This window comes from Phycodurus eques, chromosome 1, assembly GCF_024500275.1.
Source record: "Phycodurus eques isolate BA_2022a chromosome 1, UOR_Pequ_1.1, whole genome shotgun sequence".
In the NCBI taxonomy this organism is placed as follows: domain Eukaryota; kingdom Metazoa; phylum Chordata; class Actinopteri; order Syngnathiformes; family Syngnathidae; genus Phycodurus; species Phycodurus eques.
Genome location: NC_084525.1, coordinates 26062136 through 26084247, shown reverse-complemented (window position 1 = coordinate 26084247; position 22112 = coordinate 26062136). Strand labels below are relative to the sequence as shown.

Below are 22112 nucleotides of genomic sequence, written 5' to 3'. Positions count from 1 at the left end.
TTGACAACTGGCAAAAGGGCGCATTTGCTGGCCGTCGTACAGGACACCATTCTGTCCAGGACCGCCTCTGCATGTAGTGCATTGTTGGTGCAGTACACCACACACAGAGACCAGTATGCATTGCATACATTTGCATATTTTTCTTCCTCGTGTGGGGTTGCTCAGATTTGACTATTTGGTTACAATGTTAACCAATTTGGACAGTCCCGGAACAGAAAGCAGTCAAATTTGGAAACCATTTTCAAAGACTTGTATGATCGTGTGACATCACAAAAGATTAAGATAATGTGATAGTGTTATGTTTGATGGACGTGTTCAAGAAATGTTTGTAGGTTCTTGCTATTCATAAAAATCTACTCATCCACAGTGCCGTGAAAAGGTATTGGCCTCCTTCTCAAATTCTTATATTTTAGCAGTTTCCCCCACTTTGTTTAAGATCATAAAAAAAACATAAACAGACAAATATAACCCAAGTTAGTTTAAAATGCTCTTTTTAAATGGTGACTTCATTTATTAAGGAAAACAAATTCAGTTACCTGGCCCTGTGTGGAAAAAGTAATTATCCCCCTTGTTAATCTGTAATTAATTGTGGCTAATCACAATTTGTGGTAAATTTTCACTGATCACACTCAAGCCCGATTACCTCCAGACCTGTTCAATCAAGAAATCACTTAAAAACAGAATCTGTCCTGACAAAATCAAGTCAGAGAAAAGATCTAAAAAAGCTGCAACAAAATGACACGAACCAAAGAAATTCCAGAAGAGTCGGGAAATAAAGTAATTGATATCTATCGGTCTGGAAAGGGTTGCAAAAGCCATTTCTAAAGCTTTAAGATTCCAGCAAACCATAGGGAGAGCATTATCCTCACATGGAGAAAACACAGAACAGTGTTTGACCTGCCCAGGAGTGGCCGGCCTACAAAGATTATTTATAAGAGAACAGCAATGACTCATGCAGGAGGCCACAAAAGAAGTCAGGATAACATCTTAAGAACTGCAGGCCTCCCTCGCTTCAGTTAAGCTCAGTGTTCATGACACAGCAATAAGGAAGAGACTAGGCAAAAATGGGATCCATGGAAGAATTCCAAGGCAAAAAACACTGCTGACCAAAAAGAACAAAGGCTCGTCTTAGCTTTACAAAAAAACATCTGATTTGCTTTGGGACTGACTTTTGGGAGAATATTATGGACTGATGACATGAAAGTTTAGCTTTTTGGGGGGCATCTCATTACATCTGGTGTAAATGTCACACAGCATTTCAGAAAAAGAACATCATACCAACAGTCAAACATGGTGGTGGTAGTGTGATGGTCTTAGGCTGATTTCTCCTTCAGGACCTGGAGTACCTGTACTGATTGATAGAACCATGAATTCTCCACTTTATCAGAAGATATTGAAGGAAAATGTACTTTGGTTCTGCACCAGGATAACGATCCAAAACACACTTCAACTTCTGAATGGCATTAAAAAAAACAAAGGTTTTGGACTGGCCTCGTCAAAGTCCAGACTTGAATCAGATTAAAATGCAGTGACATGACCATCAAAAGCCAGTTCATGCTCGAAAACCCCCCATTGCTGAATTCAAACAATTAGTTTTTCCACACAGGGCCAGGTAACTTTGAATACTTTTTTTCTTTAATAAATAAAATCACCATTTAAATACAGCATTTTAAGTTCACTTGAGTTGTATTTGTCTGATATTTACATTTGTTTGATGATCTTAAACAAAGTGGGGAAACTATGCAAAAATTTGAGAAGGTGGTCAATACCTTTTTCATGACAGTGTATCAAGGACCCCCAATTGACATGGTTGAATTTCATTTTAAATTAAATCAAGCTAGTTTGGCCACCATTATTGTGGGAAAGATTCACAGCACTTTATTGATGAATGCGCAAGTGGAAAATAAACTTGTGGAAAAGAAACATGAATGAAAGAAACATGAGATAGATATATATTTTAACAATGTGATAGTTACCATCCAGTCATCAGTTATGTGCGTGTGTCTGGGGGAGGGGCGCAGATAATAGGTTACGCTAAAAACAGCAAGTAGACTGCAGTCATGGCTAATAAGCACAAACTGCAAAAATACTGTCATCAAGACAATCTGTTAAAAAGAGAGCAGCTCTGTGCAAAAGAAATAAATTGACCAATTTAACATAATTATTTATTCATATCTTATTTTGCAAAAGAAAAAAATACTTTTAGTTAAAAAATAAAGTTAACAAGAAAAGACCAGCCACCAGAGCAACATCTATCATGAAGCATACAGATGTCTACTTTAGACATAGCAAATATTCAAGAGGTGATGTTCGGCGACATCTGGCCAAACATGTCGAAAAGACTGTACAAATTTACAACTTTTTGGAAAAACTACTTGGGTAAAAAAGAAAAAAAAAAAGTTGGATTATCTGGTCATGTTTACAAATCCAGTGGCTAGATAGACACTAATGCCTTTTGTTTGGTGTAAGCCAAAATACTTCTCCTAGTTTGCTAAAACCTCACGGTGTACTCTGAACCTTCCACACTGTCCAGTCCCCTCAAGTCAATTGAAATGTCATTGGATGGCTTGTTTGGAGTTACTTCGTGTGTTCCTTGGGTCTAGGTGAGGCAGATTTGTTGGTGTGGGGCTGCAGGTCCGATAAAATTGTCCAACGTCATGTAAGTAGTCAGACCTGCTGCTTACCCAGCTGTGCACCATCGCCACCCCGCCTGGCAGACGAGGGAACGAATTTGGGAATAATGATGGGCAGTGCATCCCTTGCTTTGGCCGCCTCTGTGGGCCCGAAGCCATTCTCCAGATGCACGCCTTCATCCTCATCATCGTCGTCATCGTCATCATCATCCTCGTCGTCGTCCTCGAACACGTCTTGTAGGCCGGATGTGACCTTGACCCCCTCCTTGAGTAATGTTTTTCCCTCAGATCCTGAAGGTTTACACAGCACTCGAGATGACTCCCGCTGGACTTCCTCTTCGCTGTCGGAGTCAATGGCGATGGGCTCGGAAGGGTCTACGGGTGTTTTCTGAAGTGGGGCGCTGTTGATTGTCTCGGTTGGGTCTCTGGTAGTGTTCAGGTTGGGGTTAAAACCCTTGAAGATCATGACGCCGCTATTTGCAGCGATGGACTCCTTGCGCCTCTGGCGAGCTTGTTCTGACAGGCCTAAGCGTGTCCTAGAAGTACGCCTTCGGCCCGGTTGGCTCTGGCACGCGTCGCCATCCCTGTCCAACGCCAGGCCATGGCTCACTTTGCAGACCTCGTGCATACTAAATCCAAGTAGGACGCTGGGGTTGTGGCTTTCACATTCCTCTGTGCATTTCCTGCGTGTGTTGACAAAGTGGCTGGAGATGTCGGACTTCCACAGCCACAGACCGGCCGCCAGCTTCTCCACTTCTCGCTGCGTGGCATATGGTGCTCGATTGAAGTAGTGAGTGAGAAACGCCTTCCTAGATTCATACGACTCATTTTCAAGTCCTTTGGGGTCTAGCACAAGGGCAACAGGCTCATCTGGGTTTTCTTCAAATGGACCGTTTATATCTCTCGGGTGTGCTCTCTCCCCAGGAGGTCCCCGCCTCTTCCTCTTTGGCGCACTAGTATCGGCGCTATCTAAGGCGGTCCGTTTCATGGGGCCCCCCTGCCCCTGACTGATTCGGGAGGTGTGAGCAGACTTATCCTGCCCGTTGTGGGACTTGCCTACGCCTCGACAGTGCACCAAGTGTAGGGTGATGGTGGAGGCGGTCATGTTACTGGTGTACACACCCAGACAGTGAATACACTTGTAAGTCAGTTTCTTCTCTACCGGGTGGACTGTCTGAATAACTTGGTGCTTGTCTCTCAAGTGGTGGGCCAACGAGTCTGAGATTGGACCCTTGAGGATAGAAAAACAAAGCGGACACAGAGTCTTCCCCACGTCCCTTTTGTATGGTACAGACGTTTGTGGGACATTCTTGACAGGCGCACTCTCAGGTGCCGTCGAGAGTGGTTTAGGCGAGTGCTGAGACAATAACCTCTTGGCCGACAGCAGCGTGGCGGATAGGGAGGGCGACACGGGGGTGTTGTTTTGGGAATGAAAGGCCACAGACTCCTCTGGGGCATCTTTCATGTTGTAGGTAGTCACAATCAACTGAATGTTCTTTGGGTTGCCCTGCTGCAGGGTGAGGTCGAAAGTCAGGGGAGAGTCAGTGCGAGGCCCCACTGGCTCGTCAGGGTGAGACAGACGCATGTGAGCCACCATCTTCTCCACGTCATTGAAGGTGGCGCGGCAGTGTGGGCACGACAGGCCGTGTATGAGCATGTGGTTTAACAAGGTGTCGCTGGGGAGATAGCGGTTGCAGTAGAGACACTTGCTGGTGAAGTTGTGAATCTTCATGATGTAGTTGGCCACGGCGGGCACCTTCTCGGCTTTATGTTCTTTCTCAAAGTGAGAACTGTAGACGTTTTCTGGGAAGAGCTCGTTGCAAATGGTGCAGATTTTCCACTTCTGGGTGTAGGACGTGTTCAGGACCGAGGAGCCGCTTTTCTTGGCTGTGACTGATGCAAAGGTGGTGGCTGCCGCCTGGACCCGAGAGCCCAGGGGGTTTGACTTGAGGCAGGATGCAGCGCTGACCACCACAGGGCTCCGCAGGCTGCCTCCAGTAAAGTGATGTTTTGCTGAGTGCAGCTGTGGAGAAACCTGGGCGTTCCCTGATAGGGTGCCCTTCATCTGTTGGCCTGCAAAAGAGAAGGGCTGGTTGGTCCCTGACTTTAAACCCGCTGACTCATGTTTAATCCCAGTGAGGAGAGTCTGAGAAGCGAAGCTTGGCTTTGATGTGGTGGCAACTCGAGCCATCTGCTGCGAAACCGAAGGCCTGGTGGTGGCCATGACCACCCCTTTCGGACCCATCCCGATGATGGTCTTGTCTCCATGAGTTTTCGGGGGCATCAGTAGGATGGGCTTAGGCCGGGGGACAATTACGCTGGTGTGGCCAATCATGGCAGTCACTTGGTAGCCAATCCTCTCGTGGTCCTCGATGACATGTTGAACAAGTGCCTCATAGGTCCTTGGGACAAACAGACACTTCTTGCAATGGATCTGATGACTTGTGGTGCTGTTTGCATTGTTACCCTCCCGCTTTGCGATGGGGCCACCATTTGGAGTGTTTGTCTTCTCTCCTGGTTTTGCAATGTAAGGCTGAGCCACCTGCTGGAAGTGTTCCCTGTAGATGTGCTTCCGCACTACATTGTACAAAGGGTCCCGGTAGGTGCACTTCTTACAGTAGTACACGGCCTGTTCCACGCTGTCCCCTGGCCTCTTTAGGAGGCTGTCCTTCATCATGAGACCACTGGCACCGCCCACCATGGCAACAGGACCCTGGCGCACGGTGTTGCTGGGCATGTGGAAAAGTCTGATGTGCGTCTCCAGGCTCTTTTTGTTCCCGTTGTACGTGCAGTAGGGGCAGTTAAGCAGGATGTTGTTCTCAAAGTCTTCGCTGTGGACATTGCGGAAGTGGCTCTTGTATGCTGAGAAGTATTTGGATGAGAAGAGACAGCCGGAGCAGCAGAAAGGTTTGGATCTGTAGTCCTGAGACAAATTCGGAGAGGATCACAGTTTATTTTACAAATAATATTAAATATTTTTATTTTTTGGTGACAACCACCAAATATCTACTCACTTGGACTTTGGTATGCGATGGCTCCCACATGCACACATCTTCCCAAGAAGTGTGCTTTATATACACCTCTGGAGGTGTATAAGCTTTAAAGTCCTGCACAAAGCAACAAGACATTTTATGATTCATTTTTAATTCTGTTCAAGAGCAAATGTCAAGCTTTCCTGTTTGCTTGCTTTTTAGAAGATGTCATGATAGTCAGTGATTGATGACAACTGCTTTTAAGTTCACAGCCATCTATCACTGTACATATGTTGTACCTCTATGTAGTTATTTTTAAAAGACGTGGCTAGGGATGGACATTTGATTAAAGTTACTTTAGCAGGAGCCAACATTAAGCCGTTTTGAGTAGAGCCAACTTGTGGTGGTCCCTGTCAGAACGTGTACTGGCCATGATATAATATGTTTAGTGTTTTAGTTCATATTTACCGTCTTTATACTGTATTATTTAAACCACTTTAAGAAATTATTAGTAAACCCCCTACAATATTCTTAAGCGCCTCTAAATGATTTGGTTGTTTAAAAAATATATTTTACAAAAATGTTTTTAATGAACAATAAGACCTTTCGAGATTGGTTCCCCCCCCAAAAAGAAAAAACATACAGAAAAATGAAGAAAAACTAAACCTTTGGGGGGGGAAAAAAAGAAAAAAAGAAAAAAATCCACAGGTGAACCCACGGATGCCATACCGCAAGTATCCGGACGTCCACTTTAATTGCAAAGCTACTTTGTAGTATCATGGGACTTTCTGCTGTTAGCTGGGGGCCGGAGCTAAATAATTGTTTCTACCAGCAGTGATGAAGACTTTCTTGAAAAACTTTTATGTCCATCTTTCGTCTTTTCCTCACACTCCATTTAGTCAGCCCTGTATTGTGAAGTTCCTGGCTTTTTACATTATGTAGCAACATAATCATTCATTGGGAATCTTCTGGCTGATTACGTAAAGATGGAGATTATATTTTTATATTATATTACATTATATATATATAGATTATGGCATGAACTTTATGCATGAATTCACAATGTAAGAGGTGCTGAGCTCATTCATTTATAGTTTTAATCGGTGGATTATAATAATAATAATAATAATAATAATAATAATAATAATAATAATAATAACCCGTCGACCCATATTAAACTGCAGGAATCAGGACGGGTAAGTACGAAGAGTAACAAGGGAACGACAGTCACTGGAAAATTGAATCACATAATAAAGCTATTTGTGATGCACTCCAGGAATCATATGTAACTCAATAAGGATATAAAATATGCAACATTTCAGTCAATGTGTATCGTATGAAACTTCTTGAACTTGAAATTTTATTCAGGAGAATAATGATTAGAAAGTGGAGGGAGCCAAGAGATAAAAATAAGCCAAATTAACCTGTCAGAGATCTTTTCAAGACTGCATTAATATTACTTTATTTAATTTAAATGTAACTGAGTAATATTTTTCTCCCACCATTTTAGTCACATATGCACCCAAAATATAATTTCTGTGATTTCAAAAGTATCTGGGAGCAAACAGTTGTGTTGTGAGACAAAGTCATGTCATTAGCCTCTATATTGATCAGTTATTAATTGTGTTTCAATGTATCTTGAAGGGGAAGAATTCAGTCTTTCACTAATGTCAATTGAAAAAGACAGTTCAGCATCTGAGTCACAACGGAGTGCTTGACCTACAACCCCAATTCCAATAAAGCGTTGTGTGAAACAAATAAAAACAGAATACAATGATTGGCGAATCATGTTCGACCTATATTTTAATTAAATACATTACAAAGATATTTAATGTTCAAACTGATAAACTTTATTGTTTTTAGCAAAATCATTAACTTAGAATTTTATGGCTGCAACACGTTCCAAAAAGGTTGGGACAGGGTCACATTTACCACTGTGTTACATCACCTTTTCTTTTAACAACATTCAATAAACATTTGGGAACTGAGGACACTAATTGTTGAAGCTTTGTAGGTGGAATTTTTTCCCATTCTTGCTAAATGTACAGCTTCAGCTGTTCAACAGTCGGGGTCTTCGTTGTCGTATTTTACACTTCATAATGCGCCACACATTGAGAGACAGGTCTGGACTGCAGGCAGGCCAGTCTAGTACCTGCAGTCTTTTACCACGAAGCCACGCTGTTGTAACACGTGCAGAATGTGGTTTGGCATTGCCTTGCTGAAATAAGCAGGGGCGTCCATGAAAAAGACGTTGCTTTGATGGCAGCATATGTTTCTCCAAAACCTGTATTTACCTTTCAGCATTAATGGTGCCTTCACAGATGTGTAAGTTACCCATGCCATTGCCACTAACACAGCCCCATACCATCACAAGATGCTGGCTTTTGAACTTTGCGTCCATAACAGTCCGGATGGTTCTTTACCTCTTTGGCTCGGAGGACACGAAGTCCACAATTTCCAAAAACTATTTGAAATGTGGACTCGTCGGACCACAGAACACTTTTCCACTTTTCATCAGTCCAGATGAGCTCGGGCCCAGAGAAGCCGGCGCCGTTTCTGGGTGTTGTTGATAAATGGCTTTTGCTTTGCATAGTAGAGTTTCAAGTTGCTTTTACGGATGTTGCGCCGAACTGTATTTACTGACATTGGTTTTCTGAAGTGTTCCTGAGCCCATGTGGTGATATCCTTTACAGATTGATGTCGGTTTTTGATGCAGTGCCGCCTGAGGGATCGAAGGTCACAGGCATTCAATGTTGGTTTTCGGCCTTGCCACTTACATGCAGTGATATCTCCAGATTCTCTGAACCTATTGATGATATTATGGACCGGAGATGATGAAATCCTTAAATTCCTTGCAAATGTACGTTGAGGAACATTGTCCTTAAACTGTTCGACTATTTTATCACGCACTTGTTGACAAAGAGGTGAACCTCGCCCCATCTTTTCTTGTGAATGACTGAGCAATTCAGGGAAGCTCCTTTTATACCCAATCATGGAACCCACCGGTTCCCAATTAGCCTGTTCACCTGTGGGATGTTCCAAACTCGTCTTTGATAAGCATTCCTCAAGTTTCTCAGTCTTTTTGCCACTTGTCCCAGCTTTTTTGGAACATCTTGCAGTCATAAAATTCTAAGTTAATGATTATTTGCTAAAAACAATAAAGTTCATCAGTTTGAACATTAAATATCATCTATTCGTAGTGTATTCAATTAAATATAGGTTGAACATGATTTGCAAATCATTGTATTCTGTTTTTATTTGTGTAACACAACATCCCACCTTCGTCGGAATTGGGGTTGTATTTGTGTGGGGGGAAAAAAAGTCCATAAATATAACACACTCAAATAAAATATCAGAAAGTTTGGTGGTAACTGAGTGTGCCTTCTGATACTGCGTAATGACCGTTGCGCATCCTAGTTCTTTGCACATCGTTCGTAACCTCGAGATTCCAGTGTCAGTACTGTCATAAACCAAAAACACCTTGCATAAAGATCAGAAGTGGGTTAGTGAGTGTTATAGCATAATAATTAAGCTGATATAAAGACAGTTTAGTGACCCAGCAGTGTTAATGTGTGCAGTCTAAAACTGGGCTAGGTCCCCTATTGCTGAACGTCCGTTTCCTGCAGAGAGCATAATGGACAAGCCACTTAAATCCTTAATGATCCTCACTATTTAGCCAACATGGGCCTGAATGAAAACTACTTCTAAATATTAATATAGTAAAAATAATGCTCACAAGGCTATGGCAGCATAACACCAAATTTATGTTTTTTCTTCAGTTTTTCCAGTATTCAACATAAATCCACAGGAGGTAAATTAAAAAAAATAGAAAACTCAAATGTCCACACGCTCACCTCTAAGTGATCTCTGCAGTACTCCAAGCCAATGTCTCCCAGGGCCTTCTTGACATTTTTCCGAGCTTTGCGCAGACTGCCCAGGTTGTTGACAGGGAGCTGGAACATTCTGGTGGCCTTGATCAGAAAGACACAAACATTGTTGGTTTCCATTTTATAAGAAAAACAACAACAACTTTAAAATCTGGTCTCGCCAAAACCATCCATTTATTGTTTTTCTGTGCCTAGCGAGTGAGCTGACTTTGGGCGAGATGCAGGGTACACCATTGACTGGTTGCCAGCCAATCACACACAGTATCGCAGCAACGTGAAAAGTGACCGCCATCTTTGTAAAATCTTCTAAAAAAACGGAATGAGCACTTCAAATGCAGGTAGACAGTATAACTGTTGCCGATGGTATAGATTTGGATCCAACTGACCAATCGCTTGTTGATAATGTCATCATATTCCCCTCAGTATAAAAGTGTCTCAATCATGTCTGGCCATGAAGCTGGAGGGGCAGTCAGCACCACTTTTTTTTTTTTTTAACCAGTTCCGAGTTGGTTATAAGAACGGCGCGTCCATGTCCATTCTCCCTACTTTGTCTGGCTGCTCGGAATTCTTGGTGCGACGCTATCTTGCGTCGCACCAGCTAGCTCTGAGCTGCGGCTACAAAGCTAGTGTGGCTAAACACTGCCCTTCCACTCTGCAGAACCGAACATGCGCGAGTGAAGAAGGTGGAGGGGGAGAAGAAGAAAAAAAAAAAACGAGCCAAGGGAACGGGTGTTCATGCTGGCATGGCTACTTTACAGTGCACAGTTGCTGGCTGCGACTGTGTGTAGGAGTGGATGGGTGACAGTGCCGGGAAAGAGGAGAAGTTGAAGGGGAGAAAAAAAGCCATCAGAGGGACCGGCAAACACCAGAATAAGTGCTAATTTGGTACAGTACTGTACACTTTTCACCAACCGTGTACATTACCGCAGATGTCAGCCAGGAGGAGCCTGTAAGGTCTTAAGTAATTTCATATACATTGTCTTAAATACTTACAGTATATGAGCAATCTTAATTGTGTGTTCGGTTTTTGTTTTGCACCATAGAGTACAGAATTTTAATTTTGAGATATGAGATCTGACTGTGTAACCATGAACTAAATGTTTCACTGTTTCAGCAATAGTATTACATATATCATAGTTTTACATATACACAACAAATTGATGGATAAGTAGCTTTAAAAGCAGAAGTCAAGGATAATAGTTTGTTCAACTATTATTTAAGTTACAGTAAAAAGGAGTTGGGTAAACTGCTAAAAATGCTTGCGATATATGTATGACGATTTGAAAATTGAGCAAGAATCATGGATGTTGAGGCAAATTATTTGCTTTTGCGGGCCACATAAAATGATTTGGCGGGCCGGATGTGGTCCCCGTGCCTTGTGTTTGCCTGTGCCTTAGCCTGACGGTGGCAATAGTGTGCCAAAGGTAGAGTTGATTGGTGATTTCAAAAAGAGGTAGACAGTCAGCAAACTAAAGGTGATGCTAAACTCCAGCAGTTCCAGCAAAGAGTATTGTTGGATGTTCTATTTATGTGTGTTATTACTGCCGTGTTTGTGTTGAAATGACAGTTGGATGGTTATAGTGACAGCAACAGCAATGCTAAGTTCCAGTAACCCGTCTAAGGAGTTTCCAATTGAATTGTAGCATTAAACTAGAGGAATTATATTGGGCTGTGTTGAAAGTACTCTGAATGAACATTTTTGACAAATAAACAGCTTGACGAAAGAAGATTTTGCCTCTTATTTGGAGAACTGTCAGTGATCTGTTAAAGGAAACATTGCACGATCAGGGAGGAAGGAATACCTGCAAATATGATCGAAAATCAACTGGTTTTATTACAGTTTCAACCCTTTGATTTAAGAGAATGACACCCAAAAATTCCTAGAGCAATACAATAATAAAACCACCGAGGCACATTGTTGTGTTCCGATGACAAGGATGATTTTGTGTTTCAAACAATGTAGCAATCCGTATTCTGCTTACAACCAATGAAAACTTTATTACATTATTTTTGAATGGCACAAGGCCACCGGAGGTGTCGTAACTCCGCTTACAGAGCTACAATACTAGACTAAACATTGTTTTCTTTTTTTTATTTTGATTATTAAACCTGTATTTAACCAGGATAAAATGGTGTGAAATATGGTCAAGATGAGCCAATCATTCTTACTTGTCGAATGACGTTTGTCTTAAAACGCCAGAGATTCCACACATTACTAGGAACAAAAAAAAAACTGTGTGCTAACTGCTCTTATAGTGGGTGTGGTGTATTCAAGATGATGAACACAGCACACCATTCGCATAATGATGTCCTAGTACCAAGACTAACCCGTGAGGGGAAGCACAGTGCCACAGAGCATCCAGAGGGATGGAAAATACAAAAATAGTAGTAGTAGAAGAAGAAACAAAAGCAGCTCGGCTAGATTATCTGGTGAAGGATAATCGCTCAGAAAAAATCTTTTAGACATCTCTGACTATTGGGCCTTTGCTTACTTCGACGAAAAAGCAGGAAAAATGCTGAAATTTGGCTCGATTGTCGATATGTTCCAAATGGTCCATTCATCCAGGTGAGATGGTTTAGAGACAGCAAACTCCTTGCACTGAGGCTTTTTGGAGTCAGTGACTTTGTTTCTAACAGCTGCCTGGGTTACTGTCGTAAAAAAAAAAAATTCCATCTTACATTAATCAAGTGTCCTCCTTTTGTCTTTTTACCAACAATGGGCACACAAGCCTCACTAGACACCATTTAAGCTTTTCACTCACACTTTTTGTATTTCATGACTGATACCACTAAAACTTGTTTACTCACAGCCTATCAAACCAAAGACAGACATACTTTACAGACAACTGTTTTTAATGAAACACAGTTTTAAAAAAAATAAAAATAAAAAGTTGTCTTTCCCTTTAAGACAAAATAATTGCCGGACACTGTGGTGCTAGTTCATGTGGGCATCCACTGACTCTCTAACGTGTAAAGCGCATCCTCGTAAACATGCTCCATTTGCAAAGTGTCTTGAAATCAAGTTTGCTGTAATCCCGCTCCATCAAGCCATCCATTTTCCTATACTTGTCCTCCTAAGCATCATACTTGAATACGCCGTTAACTAAGTGAAGTAATAAAAACTTGAGTGGCACACAGGTCTCTCAGACCTCTAAATTTAATCAAAATATTAGACTTGTAAAAATCTTGATGTGAGTTATATGACACTTTTACCTGAATCCATCCATCCATGTTCTACCACATACGTTTCATGCTCAGGATCACAGGTGAGCCGAAGCCTAGCCCAGCTGACTTTTAGCGACGCGTGGGGTACAACCTGGACTGGTCAACAGTCAATCACAGGGGACACATTTTTACCTGAATCCATCCATTCAACACCAACAATTCACAACCAACAACAACCATCAACACTCACACCTATGGAGAATTTAGAATCTTCAATGAGCCTAACATGTATGTTTTTGGTATGTAGGAGGAAGTCGGAGTACCCGGAAAAAATTTGCGCAAGCACGGGGAGAACATGCAAACTGCACACAGGAAGGTACAAGCCCAGATTCAAACCCCCAACATCAGAATTGTGAGCCAAATGTACAAAGTACTCGTTCACCATGATTCCTATGCTAGTCAAAAATAGAAACAATCTTGTAAGACGCCTGGCCTTAAAATATAATCTCCAGATGTTATCACAAAAAACAAGTTTTGCTTTTTGTTTTGTTTTTCCTTCTATGATTTGCTTTATTCCTCCTGCTACCAAACAAGCTTTGATATCAGCAGGTTGAAGCTTTTGCCAGCAAGCTTTCCCCCCAGCAATTAAGGCCTGGTACACACAAAGATTTTTCCACTTTTACAAGTTCTTCTTTTTTTTTTTTTTTTTTTTTTTTTTATCTGCTTCAGACCCCAAACATAAAGATAAAGATAAAAAAAGAATCGGGCATTCATTAGTTTTGTGTGTGTGGTGTGCTCTGGCAATCTCAACACAGCAGACCACACACATAAAGATTCTGTTGTACCGCCAATCTCAACGTCTCACGTGATCTCACAAAACCGAAGAGGAAGAAGAAACTCTTCCGGCTTCGCACCGATGTTTCCCGAACGTAAAATGACGTTGTCCTAAAAAAAAAAAAAAAAAAAAAAAAAAAAAAACTTGCTTTAGAAAATACTTCTTGCCGCCTGGGGAACCCACTTTTATACAAAAAAAACCCAACATTGAGCAAGACATGGTTATTTTTATTTGCAGTCATTTTCTTTTGAGTCAGGGTTCTTCTTGATTGGATCTATTCCGTTCCACGTCACAAATCACGGTGTCATAACTCAGGAGACGTCGGCTCTTCCCCACACATGAAAACTTTTCGTCATAAATACTGAACATGTTCATTTTTTAAGATTGTCGGCCCCGACCTGCTTCTGACCCTAAAATTGTGACTAATCCACATGAGACTTAAGGAAAATCTTGTAGGATATTCTCATAAAACTTAAGATCATGTCACCGATGGTGTAGTGGTACATTCGCCTGACTTTGGTGTGGGCAGCGTGGGTTCAGTTTCCACTCAGTGACGGTGTGAATTTGGGAGCGAATGGTTGTGCATGTCTATATGTGCCCTCCGACTGACTGGTGACTAGTGCTGGGTGTAGTCCACCTTCCGCCCAAAGTCAGTTGGGATAGGCTCCAGCGCTCAGCGACTGAACATGGTAAGCTGTATTGAAAACGGATGGATGGCCTTTGACGGGCTTGGTCAGGAAAACAGGCCAATTGCCTTTATGTGTGTACCGGGCCTAACTTACATCCACTTCAACAGAAATATTTTTTTCTTTAGACATTATGTGAAAATAAATGCTTCCTCTTGAAACCATGTCCCCTGAGTGAAAACGCACAACCCTTAATAAAGGTTCAGCAACTTAATATCAAAGAGACATTTAACTGCATGGCTTGGCTGGTCTATATGTCTGTTTGTCAAAGAGTAATTCCACTTTCCTGCAGCTTTCTCACACTTTTTTCTCAGGTAGCATTTTACAGGTGAGGTAAGGCGACCGTAGCAAATATTTGCAGCTTGGAAACACATGCCTCGGGTCAAAAGTTTCCAACACGTGGCTAAATCACTGCTTTTGCAACATATACATGGGAACCAAGTTCAGCGTGATTGAATCTGTGATTGCTGTCCACCAGGCTCCTTTCTTGTCAGATGGAAAACAATTGCTAGAGGGATCAGAAAATGTGACAACACTGACTGTGCTTTTGTAAACTAGCTCCTCTCTGTTTGCAACCATGTTGTTAGCGCAAGCCGTGCTTAATTGCTTAACTCCATTATTTGCCCAGCCCTATCTCATAGCCGAACTTAAATGAACGGCATGTATGGTGATGCCAGTCTTACTGCTTTGAATGAGAGTCATCTTGTGCTATGCAATGCATGCATGGCTAGTTAATTCTTTGATGCCCGCTGAACTGAGGTCTCGTGCCACATATCGTGGGTTCAAACTGAGTTTTTTTTTTTAATATATAATGTTGGTAGAATTCTCAATTTTACAACCTCGAGGGCCTACGACTTCCCGTTGCATCTGCTGGCCTCGTGCAAAACAGTGAACAACAAGACTGTCAATCACCCAGGTGTGTTTTCCATTTAGAGCCCACTTACTGTCCTATCTACTACCATTACACGTAGATGGCGCTAGTGAGGAGCTCCATTATATAATGCCTCGCTTTTCCTCTGCCCCCTCTCCCTCCCCTTTTCTCTCTGCCTCCCAATACCATCACAGAATGGCACCTCCTATTGAGTCAGCGGCAGCCTCTACAATATGTCTGCAGTGGAGAAAGAGAAGGAGTAATCAGAACAGGGAGGGAGAGAGGGTGTGGGAGAGGATGGGCTCTGGGGGGTGAGGAAGGGTGGGTTGCTGAGAGGATGAGGGAGGGAGCGAGCAACGGAAGCAGCGGGGGGATGGGATGGGGGAGGTTGGACATACTGGCTCAAAGGGAAAGGGAGGGTGAGGGAGAGCAGAAGCAGAGGGAGAAAATTGAAACGGGTGAGAGAAAGGAGGGGGGGGGGGGGGCGTTGCTGGGAGGAAGAACAGGAGAGAGGGGGAGACAGAAAGAGAGAGAAGCCAAGGCTGAGTGGGAGGGAGTGAGAGAGACGAGGCTGGAAGAAAACCACCTCGATGGATACCCAACATGAGGGCCTGCAAAAAGCTTGATGGTTCACCAACGAACGTGAGATGACCCCCGCCATATAGTCAACCCCCTCAAAGGGTATGTGGCATCATGTCATCTCCCCCCTTCAAAGTTTGGGATGATCAAATGAACCCTGAGTGACACCGGTGCGCATCTTTAATAATCAGAAAAAGGGGGAAATTTAGCTGACAGGGTCCTTCACATTTTTCGTATCCAAAACACGAGGATTTAAGTGTCACCTGGAAACCAATAACCCCCCCCCCCCCCCCAACATTTTTTTTTTTTTTTTAAAAACAGGATGAAAACGGTGCCTGGTAAACAAATACAGACCAATTTCCTTCTTAACGTTTCTCCAGGAGTGGAATTTACACCTGGATCGAATTGTAACATACCCACTCCCACACACTCTTTCAGCGAAAAAATAGGAAATGTGGTGCTGTTTGACAAAGAGTGCCCAAGCAGCGCTCGACTAGCCTAGCATGCTAAACTAACCCACAACAAGGGGCTCGCAACTAGGAGACGAGAGCTAGGCTATTTTGTATTGCTAGTCCGATAATGGGCTCGCTTCCTGTGAATTGTGTTTAAACCACCAGTCCTTTTATCCTTATTTCACCCCCTAATTTTTTAAAAGTAGTTTGAGCTTTTCCTTCATCTTAGCTGGGTGACATTAGCAGCTAACCACAAACTATGTCATGGTGACAGACACGTTTACCTGCTCTTACATCCGCGCTTGGCGTTTAGAGAGGAGAGCGTCACCCCGGCGGCGACGGCCGAAGCGATGGACCGACACTTCCACTATTCCCCCCGCTCGTTCGGCGATATCCGTACAGGTGAGTTGATGTTCCGAAGTCGGAGAGCGTAGAGGCAGTCAGTCACTCCGCCGTTGGTCTCCCTCCTTCCTTTGCTCAGCAAACAGGAACACACACGCTCCGAGTCTCATGTGACGAATGAAAGCTCGGCGAGGGCGAACACATGTTGAAGAACCCAAAAAGGAAAGCTCTCCTCCTGTCTCTAAAGCTCGGGAATGCGTGTCTATGTTAATACCGAGAAGCTCTTTTGCCCCATTCTTCTCCTGACAGACAATACACATCCAGCCGAGAAAGTGCCCCCATCCAAAATGGCGCAAAGAAAGGAGCGGACGTGACGTAGCCATTTGATTAGCATTCAGCGGTTGGATTGTCTCTCGAGCGCGGAGATTTAAGTCTTCATTTTGCACACGAGAACAATTGTTCCTCCTTGTTTTTGTCTTTTTTTTGCTCCCATAGTTTGACCGTGTGGGGCTTTTAAAAACAACAAGCGACCTGCAGTGCAGTTGCGCCATTTTGGCCAACAGCGGGCGTCCTCTTTGATGAGGACTGCTTAGAATTGAGCATGCGCACACAGGCTACTATATCACCGCGGCTACCTCTATCTTAAAGCGCAAATCCAGAACTTTTTTTAAAATAATAAAATATTTCACCCAAGCTACTACTAGAGGATATGACACAATGCTGCTATTCATTTCCCACGTTGGCCCGGTTGGTGGCGCACTGCTAATGACGGCTCGGAAATTACGCATGTCCTTCAAAACATTAGTAAAAATGTTGTCTATAAGGGGCATAACATGCATTGCCTACGTCATATTGAAGCGACGACTTTTCTTTTGTTGTAATGCAGAATTCGAGCTGGGGGGAGCCAAAAGTTACATACTATAGTTTAATACAAATAAATTGTACAATCAATCATTAATCTTGTATATCATTATATAGTATAAGTAAATATATAATAAATCAATATAGAATATTCAATAATAGGGTCTTTACCCTGTGGGCTCTATGATGACCATTTGTGTCCACATTTTTTTCTTAACAATCTTAAGTTGTATTCATGTAAATGTAATGACTTTTCAAAGGTAGGAACTTTTGTCTGGTTTTGTGATTTCCAGCTTCACCTAATGAAAGATATCCAAATTGTACATTTTCGCTCATTCGTTGACATTTTTGAAGTTATTTTACAACCTGTGCATTGAGCAAAGTGACATTTTTAAAAAGTAATAATAATTTTAAAAAATGATTGGATATTTTACACCAATGAAGAGGACCAAGTGGCAAAAGAATGGTTAGCACATCCACCCCACAGTTCTGAGGGCATCAGTTCGAATCTGGGTTCTTGCCCTTTTGCATGGAGTTTTTCCAGGTACACCAGTTTACTCCCACATTCCCAAAACATGCATGTTAGCTTCACTGAAAACTCAAAATTGAACTTAGGTGTGAATGACTGCCCTGTCATGGGCTTGTGACCAGTCCGCATGGTGTATGCCTTTCGTCCAAAGTCAGCTGGGATATAGGCTCCAGCACACCCACGACCCTAGTGAGGATAAGTGGTATAGAAGATGGATGGACTAGAACCAATGTCCGTTGAAAACTATGCAGTAAAAGAAGCAAAAATACTAAATCTTAAAAATTACAGACTATGTCTTTATGGGGGCCAAAAACAGCCACAAAGCTGAAAGGGTAGTAAAATCGATCAAGGCCTGAAAGGGGACATGTTTGTATTTGTAATAAATGTATTTTAGTATTATATTTTATCTCTTGTAGTCTGTTTTCCGTTCAAACTTATGTACCGCACTTTGTTACAGCTGTGGTTTTTAAAGTTGAGTTGAATAAGCAAGTCATTCACATCCCCCCTTCACGAAACAGCGAGGATTATTAACATTAACACCTTCACACAGGCGGCACGGTGGGCAACTGGTTAGCACATCGGCCTCACAATTCTGAGAACCGAGGTTCAAATCCGGCCCCGCCTGTGGGGAGTTTGCATGTTCTCCCTGTGCCTGCGTGGGTTTTCTCCGGGCACTCCGGTTTCCTCCCATATCCCAAAAACATGCGTGGTAGGTTGATTGTAAACTCTAAATTGCCCATAGGTGTGAATGTGAGTGCGAATGGTTGTTTGTTTATATGTGCCCTGCGATTGTGTACCCCGCCTCTCACCCGAAGATGGCGGGGATAGGCTCCAGCACGCCTGCGACCCTATTGAGGATAAGCGGTCAGAAAATGGCTGGATGGATGGACCTCCACACAGTCAGCCAATAACATGGCAGCTAGACTTGCTAGATACAGACACAAAAAACTACTTTGACACAGTGGTCGAAACCAAAGCCCAAAGGTAAGAAGAGCTGCAGTGTTAGTGGGATGGGTGAGGGGTACAATAGTGTATTTGTGATTGCCAATGTCACGTGCCACACTGCTACATTAAGTCGGTGGTTTGGAGATGAAATGCTGCATCCACCAGTGACATTGTGATGGGATTTTAATGTCCGTTTAGCTTCTTATGAAGAACACATGATTTGCACCGTGGTATTTTGATGAACGCATGCCACAGACACGTTATTAAGACACCGTTTGAAATCGTGAAAGCACACCATGTCTCATGTAACTTTGAATTACATTAGTGATATCCTGTTTATTGCGGGGGATACGTTTCAATCACATTCACAATAAATAAATACCCATGAGACAGACAGACCATATAATTTTTTTTAATATAGTTTGACCCCCTTCCACATGCTTTAAAGTTTAAAAAGATTGAAACATTAAAAATGTAAACACATTGTAAATGTATTTAAACAGACATGCAAAAATAGCAAGCATAAAATATCTAGTAAACATTGCAATTGTTGTTAGTGGTGTCTACGTTATATACATGAAAGTGCCTTTAAGAGGCGGGGCCTGGTCAGGTGGGCATGTTACATTGGCGAGTCTTTGTGTGTCTGGGCTGTGGCTGACAGCATCTCCTATATCCTGCATGTGCACGTTTTACCGTCGTTCAATAAATGGTTGAAAAGTGCACAGGCAACTGTGGCTCTCCGTTCCCATATGCAATGGCATAACAGTAAGTATACTGTAAAACCCATGAAAAATGATCGCAATTTATTATTATTTTTTTTTTTATTTAGTGGGGGAACACTGTACGACTACTCCAAGCCATCCGGAACAAGATATTGAGGCAGCACATCGGGCACAATTAGACTCAAACACAACTTATTAGCGTCTTAGAAGAATCCTTGTATTTCTAAAACATGGACATTTAACATAATTGCTGTTTTACTCAAATCGTTGATGGTGCATGTATTGTGAAATCGTGTATCACAATTGTCTACAGTCGGGCATGATGAGACAGCGTACACTCTTTGTGCAAAGTCCATTGAAGACGAGGAAGGTAATGTACAACACAAACTGGCCTCCATTATTCCGATAATCCATTTATTTCGAACAGGAAGGTGCGCTCTCTCATCATTTGCTTAAACCAAAGGTGTGGAATTCCCCCCCATCAGGGTCAATTCAATTTATATAAAGTCCTCAATATACAGCTCTACCAGGCCATGTATATACAGTATGCCGCATATGGAGTGATCATGTAGTGACGAATAGCGTGAGGAGCCCTTTCACAAATGACACAATCTCGTTCCTTCCCAGTTTGGACTCGCCATAGACTCGATCCACAAAGGAAATGGGAACCTAAAAGAGAAGTCAATGAGTCAACCCATTTCTTTGTTTATTCATGAAATAAGCGTCCATGTTCTTTCAGGTGTTTTCTGAATGGAACCGTCTGCTGACAGCTAAATGCATCTTGGATCGGATATCCTCAAGCAAAAAAACAAGCAAAAATCCCCAGACTTAACATTTAAATACTTGAATATTAAAGGTGGCATTTGCAACTCCCGACCCAAAGAAAATGACACTTTTTTTGTATGTATATAAAACTATCTGTATGACCTGACAGTAGATTATTATTAAAATGATCTTTTGAGAGAAAACAAATAAAATAATCATCCCTCTCTGGCCCCCTCTAATGCCTCTAATTTATTGTAATCATTATTTTAAAACTTGTCATGGCGTGACAGGAACAGCCTATCAGAGACTGTAGAGATAGAAAGCGTGACCAAAGGTTGTAAATCATTTGGGCACACGCTGCAGCCTCACTGTCAGTATACCCGGCAGCCTACCGGAGACTTTTTTTATTTCTTATTTATTTTTAAAATTTCATTTGGCCGTATCCCCACCCTCACCTTACCCGGTTAGTTAAAATGGAATTTTGTTCAAGTTGGTGAGGGGTGTGGTTTTAGTCAGAGATGCAATGGGGGGGAAGGGAGAAGTGAAGTGAGGCTACATTCAAATCTCAAACTCCACCTTTCACTTGTCCAGTCGAGCAAATGTTTTTAGTTTTATGACACGAAATCATTAAATCAATTGAATTATCCTTTTTTTGGACAATATGCTCAATGATATGATGCCGGTCAGACATGGCAGGCCCAAACGTACTTGGACATCGAGTCCGAGTGGACCATGTTCCGCGCCTCCATTGCTGAGGCGGCCGACCGGAGCTGTGGCCGTAAGGTGGTCGGTGCCTGTCGTGGCGGCAATCCCCGAACCCATTGGTGGACACCAACGGTGAGGGATGCCGTCAAGCTGAAGAAGGAGTCCTAAGGAGGCCTTTTTGGGTTGTGGGACTCCTGAGGCAGCTGTGAGGTCGGTGACGCCATGGAGAAAGACTTCCGGACGGCTTCGAGGAAATTCTGGTCTACCATCTGGCGTCTCAGGAGAGGGACGCAGTGCACCATCAACACTGTGTATAGTGGGGAAGGGGCACTGCTGACCTCAACTCGAGATGTTGTGAGTTGGTGGGGAGAATACTCCGAAGACCTCCTGAATTCCATCGACACGCCTTCCCTATCGGGCCTTTGGTGCCTCTGGATTGGCAGACTGGGGTGGTGGTCCCCCTTTTTAACACTCCTCAGCCTCCCTGGTAAGGTCTATTCAGGGGTGCTGGAGAGGAGGGTCCGTCGGGAAGTCGAATCTCAGATTCAGGAGGAGCAGTGTGGTTTTTGTCCTGGCCGTGGAATAGTGGACCAGCCCTACACCCTCGGCAGGGTCCTCGAGGGTGCATGGGAGTTCGCCCAACCAGTCTACATGTGTTTTGTGGACTTGGAGAAGGAGTTCGACCGTGTCCCTCTGTGAGTCCTTTGGGGGGGTGCTTCGGGAGTATGGAGTACCGAAATCCCTGATATGGGCTGTTCGGTCCCTGTATGACCGGAGTCACAGTTTGGTCCACATATCCGGCAGTAAGTTGGACTCGTTCCCGGTGAGGGTTGGACTCTGCCAAGGCTGCCCTTTGTCACCGATTCTGTTCATAACTTTTATGGACAGAATTTCAAGGCCCAGCTGAGGCGTAGAGGGGGTCTGGTTTGGTGGCCTCAGTATTGCATCTTTGCTTTTTGCAGAGGATGTGGTTCTCTTGGCTTCATCAAGCCATGACCTCCAACTCTTATTGGAGCAGTTCGCAGCAGAGTGTGAAGCGGCTGGGATGAGAATCAGCACCGCCAAATCTGAGACCATGGTAATCAGTCGGAAAAGGGTGGCGTGCCCTCTCCAGGTTGAGGAGGAGATTCTGCCCCAAGTGGAGGAGTTCAAGTATCTTGGGG

At 43.1% G+C, this 22112-nt stretch overlaps 2 protein-coding genes across 4 annotated transcripts in view; both read right to left on the bottom strand.

Annotated features, from left to right (window-relative positions):
* Nucleotides 1-3: 3 nt before the first annotated feature.
* adnpb (activity-dependent neuroprotector homeobox b) lies at nt 4-16755 on the bottom strand. Of its 3 annotated transcripts, none has more exons than XM_061685274.1 (4): nt 16365-16755; nt 9460-9576; nt 5648-5740; nt 4-5556 (listed from the first exon to the last, which is right to left on the bottom strand). In XM_061685274.1, the coding sequence occupies exons 2-4, from the start codon at nt 9565-9567 to the stop codon at nt 2668-2670; spliced, it is 3090 nt and encodes a 1029-aa protein (XP_061541258.1). In that variant the 5' UTR covers nt 9568-9576; nt 16365-16755; the 3' UTR covers nt 4-2667. The 3 variants fall into 3 exon arrangements, with proteins under 3 accessions (XP_061541258.1, XP_061541267.1, XP_061541276.1); XM_061685283.1 differs by having other exon boundaries at nt 16375-16755; XM_061685292.1 differs by having other exon boundaries at nt 16481-16755.
* Nucleotides 16756-19153: 2398 nt separating this feature from the next.
* The window catches only part of dpm1 (dolichyl-phosphate mannosyltransferase subunit 1, catalytic), a 13923-nt gene continuing 10964 nt past the window's right edge, over nt 19154-22112 (bottom strand). The window contains exon 9 of the mRNA XM_061695561.1: nt 19154-20148. Within this exon, the coding sequence (XP_061551545.1) occupies nt 20044-20148 (105 nt within the window). The 3' untranslated portion in view covers nt 19154-20043. The remainder of the gene's footprint in view (nt 20149-22112) is intronic.

Bases quoted from the DNA above. Each gene is read 5' to 3' on its own strand.
- adnpb (XM_061685274.1), bottom strand. From the start codon at position 9,567: ATGTTCCAGCTCCCTGTCAACAACCTGGGCAGTCTGCGCAAAGCTCGG. The intron at 5,741-9,459 runs GTGAGCGTGTGG...TGCTTTGTGCAG, and splicing joins ACTGCAGAGATCACTTAGAG to GACTTTAAAGCTTATACACC. The intron at 5,557-5,647 runs GTGAGTAGATAT...AATTTGTCTCAG, and splicing joins CATCGCATACCAAAGTCCAA to GACTACAGATCCAAACCTTT.